Source organism: Pygoscelis adeliae, unplaced genomic scaffold (genome assembly GCF_000699105.1).
Source record: "Pygoscelis adeliae isolate BGI_AS28 unplaced genomic scaffold, ASM69910v1 Scaffold178, whole genome shotgun sequence".
In the NCBI taxonomy this organism is placed as follows: Eukaryota; Metazoa; Chordata; class Aves; order Sphenisciformes; family Spheniscidae; genus Pygoscelis; species Pygoscelis adeliae.
Window position 1 is genome coordinate 542,551 of NW_008825323.1, and position 16,214 is coordinate 558,764.

A 16,214-nucleotide genomic window follows, 5' to 3' on the forward strand; every position below is an offset into this window, starting at 1 on the left:
ATGCTTTCTTTTTTTGAGAACAAAGGAGACTAATAGCTAAGTTCCCGTGGTCTGTCTTCCCTGCTCCTAAATTAATACAAAATGACCCCTCAAAGGTTCACCGTGCATTTAAAATGCCTTTCTGATACAATGCTGTGCAGTTTCAATTTTACTACAAATGCATCACACAAACATCTGTGACTCATCTATGTGTGAAGATAAAAGGGGGGTGGTCTAATGCAGGCTGAGAAGAGCCAAGAAAGAAAAGATCACCATACCCAGAATTTCTCTATAAGTAATTTTATGAGACAACGTCAGAATCAGCATATATATCAGCCCTGGTTTATGGTGCACAAAATGGACCTTACAACTATTTTCCCATACAGTTCTTTCTGAGAGCAGTTAACCCAGTAAAATTGGATGTGCTCCATGTTTTACCACTCAGCTTATTTTCTTCGAACATATGTGTTTACTTCTCAGACTGAAACAGTAATCTTGCCATTGTCTTTTGTAATCCGTATTTGTAATAATGCAACATTGCTGACATTGCTAACAAACCACTGAGTTTACTGAGCAAAGGGGACTACTCTGACAACATTCCTTTGATAACACAGACCGTAGCAAGTACAGTTCTCATTAGTTCTATGGGAGCAGGACTAAAAGGGCTAATCTTTTTCTCTGCATGGGTATTTTGAAAATCCTTTCCCTGTTGTGTACCAAAGCACTTAAGTAAATACATAAAACTAAGCGTAAGTTAATTACTGATTATTTAAGTAAATGCTAACAGATTTTGCTGACTAGCAATGGTCTATAAAGCAGGGGCTTGAAATCAAATCTGTGCTCAGTAGATTGAAGTCTAATGAAAGACTCCATATCGAAATCTTTACTCAAGCTTAAATTCATAAAACGAAACCCCAATTCCCCTAAAGTCAATGGAAAAACTCCCTGTGACTTAAAAAGGATCAGGGTTTCTGACACTGGCCTCAGTAGGAGTTTTGCCTGAACAGGGCTATGCTATGCAATGGACCCAAAAGTTTTTACGGAAAGGCTAATGTGAAGGAAAATACACGTTTGTATCTGTGGAATTTGTTGAGGTGCAAGATTCTCAACACTGCTGAAAACAAGCCTCTTCTTACTAGTAAGAGAAGCACAAATGTCAACTCCCCACCCCCCAGCTGGGGGAAATAAACCGATGCCGATCACTTTCTAATATCCCACCTCCAGTATGGAGCTATTTTAGGACTCAGCCTTTGAAGGAAGTCCTTTGTTCACTTAGAAAAATAAATATAAATTCTTTTTTCTTTACCTGCACTGGTGCCTGCACCGGTTGTGAGGTCCCCACCCATCAGGCCACCTAGGGGGTTGAAATGAAATACTACAAATGAGCACGATAAATTGTAACAGGCAAACATTCAAAACATTTTCTCTAACTTCAAACGGCCTGCTCCAGTACCCAGCACTGTTTTCCTCTGACTTCAACAGGCAGTGGACCAGACCCGTAGCCATAAAATGGAAATGTTTAATGTTACCCATACAAGATATTTGCCTTTCAAGGACAAACAAAATATGCAGTACACAACATTTCATTATTTTATTTTCATACTTCCACAGCATATGAAAAATAAATTATATTTGAAAGGTATGTGTAGTAGTCCTTCATTTGAAAACTATCTTTAGTTCAGTATTAGTCAGAAAAACAAAGGCTTCCACATAGAATTGGGAGGATGAGACTGAAAGTTCCTGTACGAGAACGTAACTCAGAAGCTGTAACATATATTTACATAGCTTTTCATTTCAATGTCCTGAGCCTTTCATAGATACTCACTCTAAGGATTTTTAAAACTTCTCTTTGCACTTGGGGACCCCAAATGGTTCTTTGAACCCAGTATACTTAAGGATCTTGATGTTGCTTCAGCCAGACAGATTGAATGAACTTAATCCCCACTTATCCTATTCAGAGGTGAGCCCTCATCATCACCAGAGCAAAGCACAGCCTCTTGCTATACAAGGCACTCAAGTACAGAGCTCAGCTAACATTCACCCATCAAGGAACCTGTGAATGCATAAATAATAATAAATTCTGCGTTTAGCCTCTAGAATGATGATTTAAGTAACAAGTGCTTTATTTTACTCGCTTCAACTTGTTTGCATTGGCTACGTTTTCTCCCCTGCCCCCTTAAGCTTTATGGTATAGTGAGTTCTTGCATGAATTAAGTAGACAAGCTGCCTTTTTATGAAACAGCAAATTGTCTGCCCTTTTATCCTTTATTGATGTCTTTTAATCTTAGTCAATATTCAGCTTTTTCTAGAACTTTTTTTTTAATTTTCTAAATTGGGAATAGAAACCCCTTTGGCTCTTCTTTTGATTTTTCAACACAGCAATTTTGGACAAACTGTTATGACTGGTAAAAACAGAGTTCTTGTTTCTCAGAGTACAGTTTAAAGTGACCCAAGGCACACAAGCAGCTGATAAAAGAGCATTTAAAGGGATGGGATTGAACAGAGCCTACCTGTGTTACCTGCACTTGGAGGCCGATGTGTCACGCCAGGAGACATGCTATTTCTTTGCAAAGAAGGATGAGCCAGCGGCAAAAGGTTGGGGTTTCCCAGTGAGCTGACTGGGTTACTGTATACCAAACTGTTGTGGTTGGACACTGGGATAGAAACTGGCATCTCAAAGTTTGGTGGTGGAACAGCCTGTACAAGCAAAAAAGGGAAACAAAGACGAGAATAGTACAGAAGCACAACAGCCTTCAAGTACAGTTACGCTATATTTAGTTCAAATATTTTATAGTTGGTGGTTAAAATGTTTATGCTCACCCCCCTCCCCCAAGAGTCAAGAGAAGAGTTTAAAAAGAGTTACCAAGGCTTTTAAATATGATTTTTCAAATCATGATTCCATCTTCCTTTAATGCAGCTTGCACATTCACTTACTAAGAATTGGAAAGACTCTTTCACTTTTTTTTGTTTAAAACAAAACCCTGCTTTATGAGGCTTAATTTTCTTTTTCTTTCATTCTGTGAAGTCGTAATTGTTCACTTGTGATATCTTAATCTAGTGTCACAGATGACTGCAAGATCAAAGGTACATGATTATGATGACTTCATTGCATGGAGAAAAATTAGAAGGTGTGGAATGCAAAAGGGAAAGCTTTAATTTCAGCTTATGTTGCTTTAGCAACCAGAATGATCCCAAATCACGTTAAAGGCACCAACACAGTAAATTACTTTTTTTAAAGTTTCTATCTTAGCTTGGAGGGGCTTAAAAGAAACAAAGTTCTGCTCAGGGACAGGTAGCAAATACAAGAACTTTGGATGCACACCAGTCTTTGGGTTCTTTGTGGGTTTGTTTTTTTGTTTTGGCTTTTTTGGGGGGGTGATGGTGTTTGGTGACACATTTTCAATATACTGTTTTCATACTTTAAGGCAGGATCCTCTCCTGAGCCACTTTCCTTTGCAAGAATCCCTTTCAAAAAAGAACCAAATTATGGACCACTCTGACAGAGGGTGCGAGGAGATGCAGCACGTGATTCTCGTTATGCTCTTAGAAAGCCCAACTCAAGTTTTCTTGGTTGGTGGGTTTATTGCTTGGGGTTTTCTTGGGTGGCAGTTGCCTGAATTTCTCTAAAATTTATGACTTTGGTGGCATTCAAATACATTAGAACTCCATATTTAATTTACCTGTTTTAAAAATAATTACTTTCTTGTCTTTGTGAACGGAAAGAAAACTTTTTCAGAATTACCTGACAGCATTTTAAATATTCAAATACCTGAATGCAAATGAAGTACCCCTTAATTTGCCATTTAAAAATCTCATAAGCTTCAAGGGTCTGAACCCATCAAAAAATTCTTTAAACCAGCCTTGTAACATCTTTGGAGGGAGGAAATCAGAATTTTAATTTTGTTCTTGGCAGCTGATAGTACTGGTAAGTCTTCAAGGACCTAGAGGGAGTATGTTGACAGCCGGACACATAATCTGCTGTGTCAGGCAACAGAGGCGCCCTGACCTTGCGCCGCCCACATCTCCTCTCTGGCTGGCCAGAGCTGTTGGCTGTGCCCTGCATATTACAGCGCTGGCCATCAAATTACAGTTATCCCTTAAGTTTTTTTTCTTTTTGCCCTCCCCTCTTTCTAGGGGCAGACATAATTTTGCTCTAAATATAGAGGAATCATTTTGCTTAACCACTGAAACACACAGCAAGATTTATTTCAGGGTATGATGTGAAGGATACATTACACAAATGCCTTGGGACTTACTTCAAGGTGTTAATTTAGCTCTGAAACCCTCTACGTAGCCTGTGGCCTGGGTTTGTGAGAGATGGCCATGGCATAACGGCTGAGGTCAGGTAGGGCACTTGAGTGGACAGACCTGCTGGCATTGCTCCCCAGCCGGGCTGCACGCTGGGACTCGCTTCCCTTTGCCGAGAAGCTGAAGTGCACCCCAAGGGCTGTATTTTCCATTGAGTTGATGGGTTCAAGTAGAGGTGGGAAGGGGAGGAGAAATGTCTTGGGAATCTATGCACTCAGTGGGTAAGGAGCAAAACTACATGTGCTGCTAGGTCTGCGCAGGGATCCTGAAACATACTAATGTTTGTATCTCACAAATAGAAAAAAGAGAATAAATGATTACATGATGAAAAATGTAATAGCTGAAGTATGTTCTTTATTTCTTTCAGGAGTGTCCTGGTTTCAGCAGGGATAGAGTTAATTTCCTTCCTAGTAGCTGGTAAAGTGCTGTGTTTTGGATTTAGGATGGGAACAAAATTGATAAGGCACCGATGTTTTAGTTGTTGCTAGGTAGTGCTTACACTAGTCAAGGACTTTTCAGTTTCTCGTGCTCTACCGACTGAGAAGGCTGGAGGGGCACAAGAAGCTGGGAAGGGACACAGCCAGGACAGCTGACCCCAACTGGCCAATGGGATATTCCATACCATGGGACGTCATGCTCAGTATATAAAGCTGGGGGAAGAAGAAGGAAGGGGGGGACGTTTGGAGTGATGGTGTTTGTCTTCCCAAGTCACTGTTACGCGTGATGGAGCCCTGCTTTCCTGGAGATGGCTGAACACCTGCCTGCCCATGGGAAGTAGTGAATGAATTCCTTGTTTTGCTTTGCTTGTGTGTGCGGCTTTTGCTTTACCTATTAAACTGTCTTTATCTCAACACACGAGTTTTCTCACTTTTACTCTTCCAATTCTCTCCCCCATCCCACTGCGGGGGGGAGTGAGCGAGCGGCTGCGTGGTGCTCAGTTGCCGGCTGAGGTTAAACCACGACAAGGAGCAACCTTTTTTTGCCTGCAGATGTTTTTATAGTTGAAGTCCAGCCCACGAGTTGCATGTGTGGCTTGTCTTTCAAAGGAAAATTTACAAAGCACATAGCACAAGGAGTACCAGTGTATGTCACGACTGAGGTCTACGCTGCTTGGAAATAGGTTCACATAGCATAACCTGAAACATTTTATCAGCCTGAAGGTATGGTTTGAAGCAAGACATTCTCTTCACTGAAGGATCCAAGAGGTTCCCAAATCCCATGTAAGTCAGAAGTGCATGGCTGCTCCTGGAGCTCAAAGCCAGCTGCTGCTGCTGGTTTATGCCTTTTCAAAAGGTTTTAGCCAGTGAATTCACATGAGGATAGATGTCTTAGCTCCACCTCCAGCCTGATGTGAGACATGAATAAGCCAACATGGAGTGTCTTGTTATTGCAATGTTCAGGGCTATGTTGGAGATTTCTCTGCCTGGTGGCTTTGAGCACATGATCCTGCCTGCTTGAGTGCCAGCCCATGTCAGATTGAGTGTCACCCACTGGGGAGCACTTTGCACAGTGTCTTCTTCACCTCTATCATAAGATCTGTGAAATCTGCCCTCTGAGCCTGGGTAGACAGCTGATGAAACCAGTATTGTCTCTATTTTCTTGACTTACTTTCCTAATCCCAACCTCTATTGAGCTACCTAAACTAAAACACAGGTACAAACGCAAATCTGAAGGTCTTGCCAATCCTCAACAGGCTCGTCTACATTCATCATTATGCTCTGTATTTCTTCCATGTACAAACCAAACCCTCCAAGGACTGCAGTCTTCTTTTTCTACATTAGTACAGCACAAAAGAGCTCCAGTCTCGGTTGCTCTTGTGGCTGCCAGTCTCACTAGTCATCACTGAAACATACAAACATTGCTGAAACAAATACTTAGCTTTCCTTTCGTATTTTTAAAAATATTTTTTTAAACTAGTTAAGCAAATTATTTTCTTAATTTCTGTAGTAATGGTTTCATTTTCACTATTTTACCTACTGTCTGGATATACTTACGTCTATTTACAGAGTACTTCATAGGCAATTTTATCAGGGCAAAGTCAGTTTACTCTCTGCTTTGCAGCACAATACACAATATATCTGGAATACAGTAGTTTTTATTTCTTCTCCCCAGCAGCCAAAGGTTAGAGAGAGAAGTTTGTCTGGATAAGCACCAGTATTAAACAGTAAGTCTCGAGCTACAGTTTTGCTCTGGTTGCCCAAATTTTGTTACAGTCTTGTATGTCCTTCACCAAGAACTGCAACCTACTGCAGATTCCCTAGTCATTCTTGGTGGTAAGTCATGGGGCATATCTATTCCAGCTAGGCCTGATGGACATTAAAGCTTATGATGCACTTGCGTAATATCTATATTAGTAAATTAAACTTGCCTAGGAACCGAGGCCATCTGAGGCCACAGAGCAGTCCATGTCCATACTATTAACCTTTCTCAACCTCAAAAACATCATGACTGCATATAAACCAACAATTGGGAATTGTTCCTGGCCTGGGCTAACTACCAAACAGAGCTAAGAAATGGTCTGGGAGAGCGTTATTTGGCCAGTGCCAAAAGCATGCCAGGGACTGTTCAAACAACTCAGGGCAGAGATAAGCACCTCCCGCTGCCTCAGTACGTTCTCTGCCATTTGCTAATTTACTAACATAGACATAGCCTTACTCTAATGTCTATGCAGCTTGCCACATTTTGCTTTTTTTTTTTTCCCCTCTGTCTTTTCTCCTTTGGACACAATTGCCAAAGAGGGCAGATGGCTCACCTGAGAGGAAACTGCCAGCGTACAGCACACATTGTGTTAGATGTGTGCTCCACAAGCTGTGGTATGTTGTGCAAAGCAAAGTGGTGGGGACTCAAAACCCTTGGAAATTAATGGACCAAACATTCTGTGTTAAATATTGTTTTTATCCTTCCCATGTTCAATCAGGCCTTCATTTATTTAGAGACAGAGATACTTATAGCTCCCTTCTAGTGGACTATTTCTGTCTCCTCTGCTTTCATCACTCTTATGAAAACTACAAATAAATGTCTAATTATTATCAGATGTTTTAGAACAATATAAATACTTATCCCCAGAAAATTATCTGAGGAAACATTATTGGCCTTAGCTGTTAGGAGCAAATGCCAATTTTGTTTTCATTTGGCAGCAGCTTTATTCTGTTACAAGACCAGGCACAGGCATTGCATTGTTTTATGTATTTTGTAAGTAGTGATTTAATGACTTGACTTGGTGACTTTTTGTTCAGTTTTGCTTTCTTTCCCCCAACTTTCTTGGCTACTTTTGATGATCACAAGTACATGAATATAAATTCCCTGACTTCCCTGAAGTTATACTGATTTGTACAGTTAAGGATATTATTGTATGTAATATAATCTATTATACCTATATATAAAAATATATTATATTTACAAATTTCCATTATGTACTAGCTTTGAGCTCCATCTTGCCCATTACATCTCGGCTTACGCCAAGAGAAGGAGCTCCTGTTGCATTAGGGGAGAACACCTACTGATTCTTCCTTTTGTGGTAAGCAGCTCGATGGAGCACACAGACCTTGAGCTCTGCGTGTGAAGTATTCAAAGAAGGGATATCCTGTCTTACATGAAAAGAAACGCTAACATTTTGTAGTTCTGTATCTCTGAAACATCTCTGAAGTAATTTCACAAAAAGATAATACATTGTACCTTGTAACATCCATGCAAGGTAGGAAGTTACATTATACCCAAAATACAGCTCAGGATACCAAGTTAATCATCAAGTTAATAGCTGAAGAAGGACTATATTTGATGTCAAAAGGTTAAATTTAATGAAAGCAACCAGAGGGAAAGTCCATTAATTTTTGGGAGGACAAAAGTGATGCACCATGTTTAGATTAACTGTGTTGTTTCTAATTCCTAGAACTTTCCTAGTTTTATAGAAAAGGCGATTTTCCCAAATGCTTATGGAGGTAAAGAAAGTGATAGAACTCACTACCACAGGAATGAGTTTTTTTCCAAGGTTTTCGTCATGTCTTAAGATTTCAAATGGTTGTAACATGTGCTGCTTTGTCGGAACAAGAACAGGTAGCATGTGAGAAACGGAGGATCTGAAGGACCATCCCAAACACAATTTTTAAGGTGGAATATTAGCTTGGTTAAATACTATCTGATTGAAAATTCCATCGCTTTGATTTGAACAAGCCAAAGGTCATCCTTGAAAGAGGAAAGGCATGGCAGTTGGTAAGATTTTGACATGAAAAAGGGTTAAGCATTCCAGCTTTTAACAGTCATCCTAAATGTTGCAGTCGTTGTTTGTCAAACTGAGTTCCATCCTGAGAAACCAAATTCACGGTGACAGCTTTAGAGCTTTTTTTTCTGAGAAAAACAGCTATGCAAAAGAAGCAAATGAAAAGGGAGGTAAAAAAAGACGGAACATATACGTATTCCTCCCTGATATTTTATATACATGTTGGGCATCCTTAACCAGCCATTCCAAATACTACTTTATCAAATTTGGTGCCATTCTGGTCTCTGGGGAAATCTTTATTATTTAATTTTTCTTGCAAAAATACGTTTGCCATGATATGAGAACTTCTTCAAATTTTCATTAACTTGAGTGAAAATCTTTCTGCTGAGAATTAATGGAAAGAACACTTACACTGCATGAGGCAGAATCTGAGCAGCCTTAAGAGGTACCCTCAGCTTAGATATCAGATTTTGTACGCACAATTGACTAGCACTACAGAAGAGACTTTGCTCATTCTGGGTATACAGACATCCTTTTTGGCAGCTAACCATACAACCTACATGTGGGAATGAGGAATGAACACATCCAAAAGATCTTTTTTAGAAGCAAGCAGTTACCTATGCAAATTCAGATGCTTCTTTGGACCTGGGCAAATCTTTGGTTTGCTACTTTCTCTTCCACACACATTTGGAAGAAGGGCCAAATATAACCTCCAAACCTCCACATTCTTTTTGTCGGCTTTATAAATGTAATATTAAACACAATGACAAAGTATTCTCCCCTTGTATGTCTTGTGCAAACGAAATAGCACATGCAGAGTTATTTCTCTTAGATATCTGGCAAGGCATATGACTGATGGTTAGAAATTTTGACTTGGTTAAAACAAAATTTAGCTCATGTTAAAGCATTAAAGAAATGCTGATGAGGTCAAAGCAAATTCTCTGATAAAGCTGTAAAATCACCCCAACACACAAACATGTCTGAATCCTACCATTAGGCTCTCATGCAGTCTGTTTCTCTGCAGCGAGCAAGTAGCTGTAACCCTTCAGTGCTGCAACTGAGTTTAGCAGAGACACTTGAGAACAGAAGTGACACGCACAGAACGCACTAATTACTATATAAAAAGGAATTTCAGTTTTACATCTTTTTTTCTATATCACCACAGAAAGTATTCTGTGGGTTTGTTAGCCTGTCCACAAAGAAAGATTTCCATCGTTATTTTTTAGATATAATTTGGGTGAGTAGTGTGGTAAAACAGTTCTGTAAATCAAGTAAATATAATGTATATATGTATATTTCACTTCCTTCTGTAGGTTTCACCTGTAGTAGGCTTTGTCTGTGTGTCAGAGGTAGAGACTTGGAAGAAAAATATGTTGTGTGAAATTTTCTGACCACAGTGTTTAATTATATATTGGGCTATTAAAGCCTGTTTCCAGCTGAAATGTTTTCCTTAAGAAGCCAGAACTGAAAGGGTTATGGTTTGTTACTGCAGCAGTTATCAGCAGACAGCCATCTAACCTTTGGTACTTACAGGTATTTTATGGCTCTTGATCATATTATCAAATTCTTCATTAATTTTTTTGTATTTTTCTTCAGTGCGTGGGGTGAGAGCGTAAGAGGAGTCAGGATCGGGGCTTTCACAACCTTTGTTTTCTTTCTTGTTCAATGCCTGCCAGGTTCAGAGAAATATCAAAAAGTAAAAAAAATGAAAGGAAGCTCAGAGTACTTACACATAATCTTTGCCTGCTGATCATTAGATCAATATCTTCATTAATTTTTCTGTACTTGTCCTCAGACTCAGGGCTGTGACCTACTGAATCGTCTGCATCGGGGTCTGGACTGTCACAGCCATTAAGTCCTTTCTTTCTCAACGTCTGAAATACATAATTTGGAAAGTTCAATCCTTGACACGGGCTGCAAGAAAGACTCAGCAGTGTTACAGTAACAGAAACTGCCCAGCAGTGGAAGGTTTTACATTATGCTTTAGGGAAGGAAAGTGACTAGAGATCCACCACGCTGATGCTGTAGGTCTCCAATTACGAGCGGCAAGAGAGGACCATACAGGCCTCTTTCTTCTGAAACTGGAATCAGTCAATAAAGAATGAAGCTGGCAATCCGGCAAAGTGCCTGTGCGAGTACCCCGCCTCCCACCATATGTGATAGCATCAACCGGTTAAGATACCCACCCAGAATGCCATTTATTTTAACATATTTATCCATTTGAAAATGAATGAACATTAAAAGCAAAGAACACATACTGCTTACAGTGAAATACCCTGGTGCTTTCTTTTTCTCTAAAGAAAGATACAGGAGGAAGAAATGAAAAAAAAACAACCCTGCAACAAATTTAGGAATTCATGTTCTTCACAGATGAAGAAGGAGTACCTAAATTGAATTATTCCTTTGAAATGGATGTAATGGATGACATTAGCAATGCCCGGCGATTCCTAAGTTTATGCTTTTGATAGGACAAGGGGGAGGACAGAGTTGCTAATGTGGCTGTGAAATACCGATTAAGAGCTTCTAGACATGGTGTTTACTTTTTATTGACTCCAGTTACAGTGCTACAAATGCACAGTGCTGAAGCTTAATGTACAGGAAAATGCACTGCTAAAACAGATGCTTAGTGAAAAGTCAAAACACATGAATTTCAGGTTCAACAGCTCAAATCAACCCTCACAACCATGATCATCATCACCAAGGTAAGTAAGGGAGATGAAAAAGCTTAAAAACAGAATGAAATCAGTAGCTAACAATTCAGAGTGGTTGCCTGGCCTCAAAAGGTTTTAACTGATCTACCTCGACAGATGACCAAAGAACAATCATTGGCTTCATTAAGGTAAAAGAATATGAGAAGCAAGTCTTTGTGGATCCCCCAGCTACAAGCAATAGTACACAAAGTCAATATTTGTAAGATTTCTCAAATTTAGCTTTAAGAATTTATCAGTCAAAAACTCTTCAAAGAGTCCATTTGGCTCTTACTACTTTATTAGACAGCTTGCAGTTAATTCTGCGTTGAAACCTGGCTAAGCAATCTCAGTTACAACATAAAGATCGATTAGTACTCGTGTTAATAAGTGGCTACGTTTGTGCTGTGTATTAGTGTGGGGTGCTCTAACTGGTTTCTTTTTGCCTCCTCAGAAAGGCTGCCTCTCATCTGAGTTTTTTCTTCCTTTTGGAAAAGTACATTTCCTAATTATTTTCTTGATGGCAATGCCCAGTTTACCACCATTAAAGCCCTCAAGTATATTATAATGTCATACCTTGTTTCTGTACTACTGTATTTATTTATTAAAAATTAGACTTATTTTCTGCATTTTACCTGAGACTTAAGAACAGAGCCGTCTTATTCCTGCAAAAGCTATAAAGCTGTTCTCCTCGTGGAGACACACCCCCTGAACCTCATGTTTTCATCAAGTCAGAAAAGTGATGGTGATCTGCCCTAAGAGATCTGAGCCTCCCAAACTCACGTTGCAGACCTCTGAAACAGATTTAGGTAACTGTGGAAGGCTGGCTCAATGCAGATCTTTCTTGTCAAACTTTGTATCTATACAGACTTCACGTCTAATCCTATGAGCTACTACTGATGCATGGAGAAAATTATAAATCCACTGGAATCAAACCTTAAGAAGCTAAAACAACCTGAATGATTCTCTACACTTCTCCACTCCCTCTTCTCTCTCTTTTATCTTTTAAACATTAACTAGCAGAACAGATATAGTAATGTATGATTTATACTGCTACCAGCTTGAAACAAGCCAATTATAAAGTTGCAATCAGCTGTTGTTTGATAGATTTAATAGATACAATATGATATATTAAAAGTGAAGTTTCTCTTTTACATCTGAATAACTAATCTCAACTAACCTTCTCTTCATATAAGTACAAAACGGTTGCCCTCTGAATACATAAAATATTGTTTTCACGATCCATTGGATCAAGCTGTCCAGACACGAAACCCAGATCAGCACTCTTGGGACCTCTTCTTCAGCTCATCTGAGTGACTGTGGTATTCAGGACAAATATAATGATCCTGAACATTTTAGCATTATCTCTGGCTTCTCAACAGGCAGGCTACAGTTTTGCCTGTTCTGCTGCCTTGTTTGTTACTTTACTCTCCTCCACACCATTACCTACCACATTATACATCTCATAAAGGTCTTTCATTGTTGTGCTTCAACACAACAGAACAGAACAGGACAGAACACAACACAAGTTGGTACAGCACAACGAAAAGTGGCACCAATATCTAACTGATCCATCCTTATTCATAAGTTCTCTGGACTCCGCATCAATTTTTCCTCTTCTCTGCTCTGTGTCACTTCTTGAAAGCAGAGGCTGAGTCTGGACATCGTAGAAGACTGGAGTCATTAAGTAGACCAACTGGATTTCAACAGGCTAGAATCTTTGACCCAGTCTTGCAGTGATTTAGAAACCATTTTTCTTACCATGTTAATCTGTCATAGCCTCTTGCAAACCCTGGAAAATAGCCAGACCTATCGCATCCTCCTGGAGATTAGCTAGTTTCCAAAGATTTAATGACTATTCAGGGAATTTTTAAGAGGATAAAATGACACAATTGCATAGTGCATTGCATTCTAGAGAACCCCAAGCCAGATTTCAGTTATTTTTAAAGAAAATAAGCCATTTTTGAACTACGGAAGCTCTACTTCTTCCAAGCAATTAAGCAAGTAATTATATTGGACTCCAATAACCTAAAATCAGCCAAGACATTTGAAAAACAAAATGGTTAAAGGAAAACAACCTTTGGCTGAAATCTCATATGCCAGCAATTTAGCCTAAATCCTGCTCTATAAATCTTGGAGGAGAAGTGCTGACTTAGTGACATACTGGCTGCTGTAAAATGAAGTATAAACAACTATTTACTTTCATTTAATGCAAAATTTATCATCACTACAAAAGCACAAAAGAAAATATGGCACCACCAGCCAGGTCTGATTTTTATCAAGGCAATGGAAATCATTGCAATTTGAAGGCTTTTGAGGAGGAAAAGCCTTTCATTTTCCTAATCCAGTCTCTGTTTCTGCAGTATTATCCTCTTCTTTCAGCATTTGCTTAACAGGAAGAGTGGGGAAGGTTAGAAATTTTTTTTTTTTCCCATCCTATCCTTTAGTTTGCTCATCTTTGTAGAGGGCTATCTCCTTTCTTCTTAATAGGTTCATCTGTTGTGGAACTGCTCCCCACAACACTCCAGGACTTGAGAAGCCACAGATATTTGAGCTTGGAAATGCTCACAGTATAGCTGCCAAATTAAAAAGGCCAGGTCGGTTGATAAGGTCTCCAAAAGGTTCAGACCAGCCCACTCTGGCTGTTCCATTTTGATATCCTCTGCAACAAAGACCTAACTATTGCAAGGTTAATCACTATCTTCATTTGTGTAATGAAAAGTGTGATCTCACTGGTTCTTCATCTGTAATAAAAATTTACAGTATGGAAAAATTCAGAATTACAGGTCTACTTCTGCAAATTCCCGTATCTGTTATGTTGTCTAGAAGCCACCACAATGATCTCTAACTGATAACCCCACTAGCCACCATGACAATCCACAGAGTTGTAATTTGGTAAATTATATTCCACTGTCAGAATAGAAAAACCACAAGTGCCCTCCATTTTCCACTATCACTTTCTTTCCTGTATCTGGATGGAATAAATCTTTTAGCCACAAATGAAAAATGGTTTGGTCTCTCTTTTGCTCACTGGAGCCACATATCTACGTGGCAAGGCAGACAATAGCCAATTACAAAGGAATGATATGCTATTGTGTTCAACTGCTTTATTATTTATAGCCATTCCAAAGAACCCAGCCAAATTTATGGAGGTCTCCCAAAAAAGCAGAAAATATTTAAATCATGGGCCTGATCCATTTAAGCATCAGTTTGCTGTCTGTGCAACAGAAACATTAAAGTTAGAAAGTGTTGAGTGAAGACAACCTTCACTCTCTTCTCTTGCACAGTTATATAATGATGAAATTTTATGATGAAATTGCACGATACAATGTATGGTGCAATCAAGTAATGAAAGGTTCTAGTGAAATGAAAAACACAAAGAGGAAGAGAGAGGTTGCTATGGGAACCATCCATCTGAATTCCCTGACTTCTGTGTAACTAAAATATCAAATTTTATGTTCCATTAATGTAGAGTTCTTAGATTTTTACATTTAATAATGAACATAAACTAGTATGCTGGTACTAATGTACTTTAATTGCATGTTTAGGAGAATCAGATAAAACATCATTATACTTACTGTTATCTAACAAGCTCCAGACAAAAAAAAAATGTATACCAGTAACACAGAAAAATGGAACATTTCTTACCTCTTTTGTATAAATCATAAAATGCTTTTGTGGTTTATACTCTTTTTGAAATAAGCTACAGGGCTTATATAATAGCTGAACTTCTATAACCACATGTTAACCTTTTTGTTACTATTTTATTTTCACTGAAGTTTCAAAGAAAAAAAAATTTCCATTGTCAGGTCCTGTATGTGTGTCTTCTTCAAATGAATACACGTAAGTGTGCTTTTCACAACAATACACCAAACCCTCTGCTCGGATTTGCCTCTCATTTTTGCATGCCAAGTGATTATTCTCTCCTCCTTCAAGTACCTTCTCTAATCACACCTCTTGTGAAACCAAACAATGTCGACACCCTTTGCCAGTAACATCTGCTTCTCTTTGCTTATGAATGATCAACCAGCGTGCTATGAATGTTTATATGTGTATGCTGCAAGCTCATCAGGACACGAGGCTTCTACCTGCTTATGGAGTTCAGTCTAGCCTCTTCCACTCACGCTCGTGACACGTGCCAAGGCATATCTACAATATTTTACAATACCTGTATAAAACCAAATTGATCTGTGTTTTTTGAAAGGGCACTGGGACAGTGGGGTTTTTGCTTCTTTGTTCCCCATAGCTGTGCTACGTGACTTGGGCACGGGGGAGCTTTGCAAGGCAGCACACCCGGTGCAGCCCCCGAACCAGGGCGACGCAGAGCCCTCCGGAGGTGCAGTCTGTTCGCTCTGACCTTGCAGGCTGTACCAGACCGGTCAGCCTCACCGCATCTCCTGCTACCTCCCTGCAGTGCGTCTCCCGCATCCATATGAGAGAGCACACCTTGCCGTCTGGCTGCTGTGCCTGGGTTACCCCTCTGGAGAGATGGTGAGACTGGAGGTGGGGAGATGGCAGAGGTTTGCTCTCTAAAAGAAACCAAGCACAATCTCTTTCTTTAATGTTCAGTCTTACTCACTTGCCAGTGCTTTTCTGTTTAGTATTGACTTAAATTACACAGGGCAACTTTGGCTTTGTAAGTATAAATAGAAGAAGGGTATTGACAGATTCAGAGATCTCATAGCAGCTAATCTAAAACATGTATCTTTCTGGATTTTCTCAGAAAGAAACAAAAGCAAATCACATGAAGACTCCAGCATTAAAGCTTTGTATTAAGATTTCTGTTAATGCACGCAACTAAGCTTACACCCTCCTATGTTCACAATTATTTCACGGGACATGTAAAAGACTTCTCTCCATCGCTGCACTTGTGAACTGTTTTTTTTAAAAGAATTTAGATCTGAATAATTCCCGAGGTTCTAAGTAAGGATATTTCCTCATCCTTCAGGCTTTTCCCATCCGTCGTCGCGGCACAAAAGGTCTGAAAACCCCACAAATCCCCCTGGGCAGCTGACGTAGGATTC

At 39.5% G+C, this 16,214-nt stretch overlaps 1 protein-coding gene across 8 annotated transcripts in view; it reads right to left on the reverse strand.

Annotated features, from left to right (window-relative positions):
* Positions 1-16,214, reverse strand: part of MEF2C (myocyte enhancer factor 2C) — a 141,553-nt gene that overhangs the window by 29,257 nt on the left and 96,082 nt on the right. For 3 of the 8 annotated variants that reach the window (XM_009330296.1, XM_009330300.1, XM_009330295.1), the window contains 4 exons: positions 10,318-10,377; positions 10,035-10,172; positions 2,490-2,676; positions 1,286-1,333 (listed from right to left, as the gene is read on the reverse strand). In XM_009330296.1, coding sequence (XP_009328571.1) covers positions 1,286-1,333; positions 2,490-2,676; positions 10,035-10,172; positions 10,318-10,377 — 433 coding nt within the window. Of the gene's footprint in view, positions 1-1,285; positions 1,334-2,489; positions 2,677-10,034; positions 10,173-10,233; positions 10,378-16,214 lie in introns of all 8 variants that reach the window. The other 5 variants (XM_009330301.1, XM_009330298.1, XM_009330297.1 and 2 more) reach the window with 4 other exon arrangements.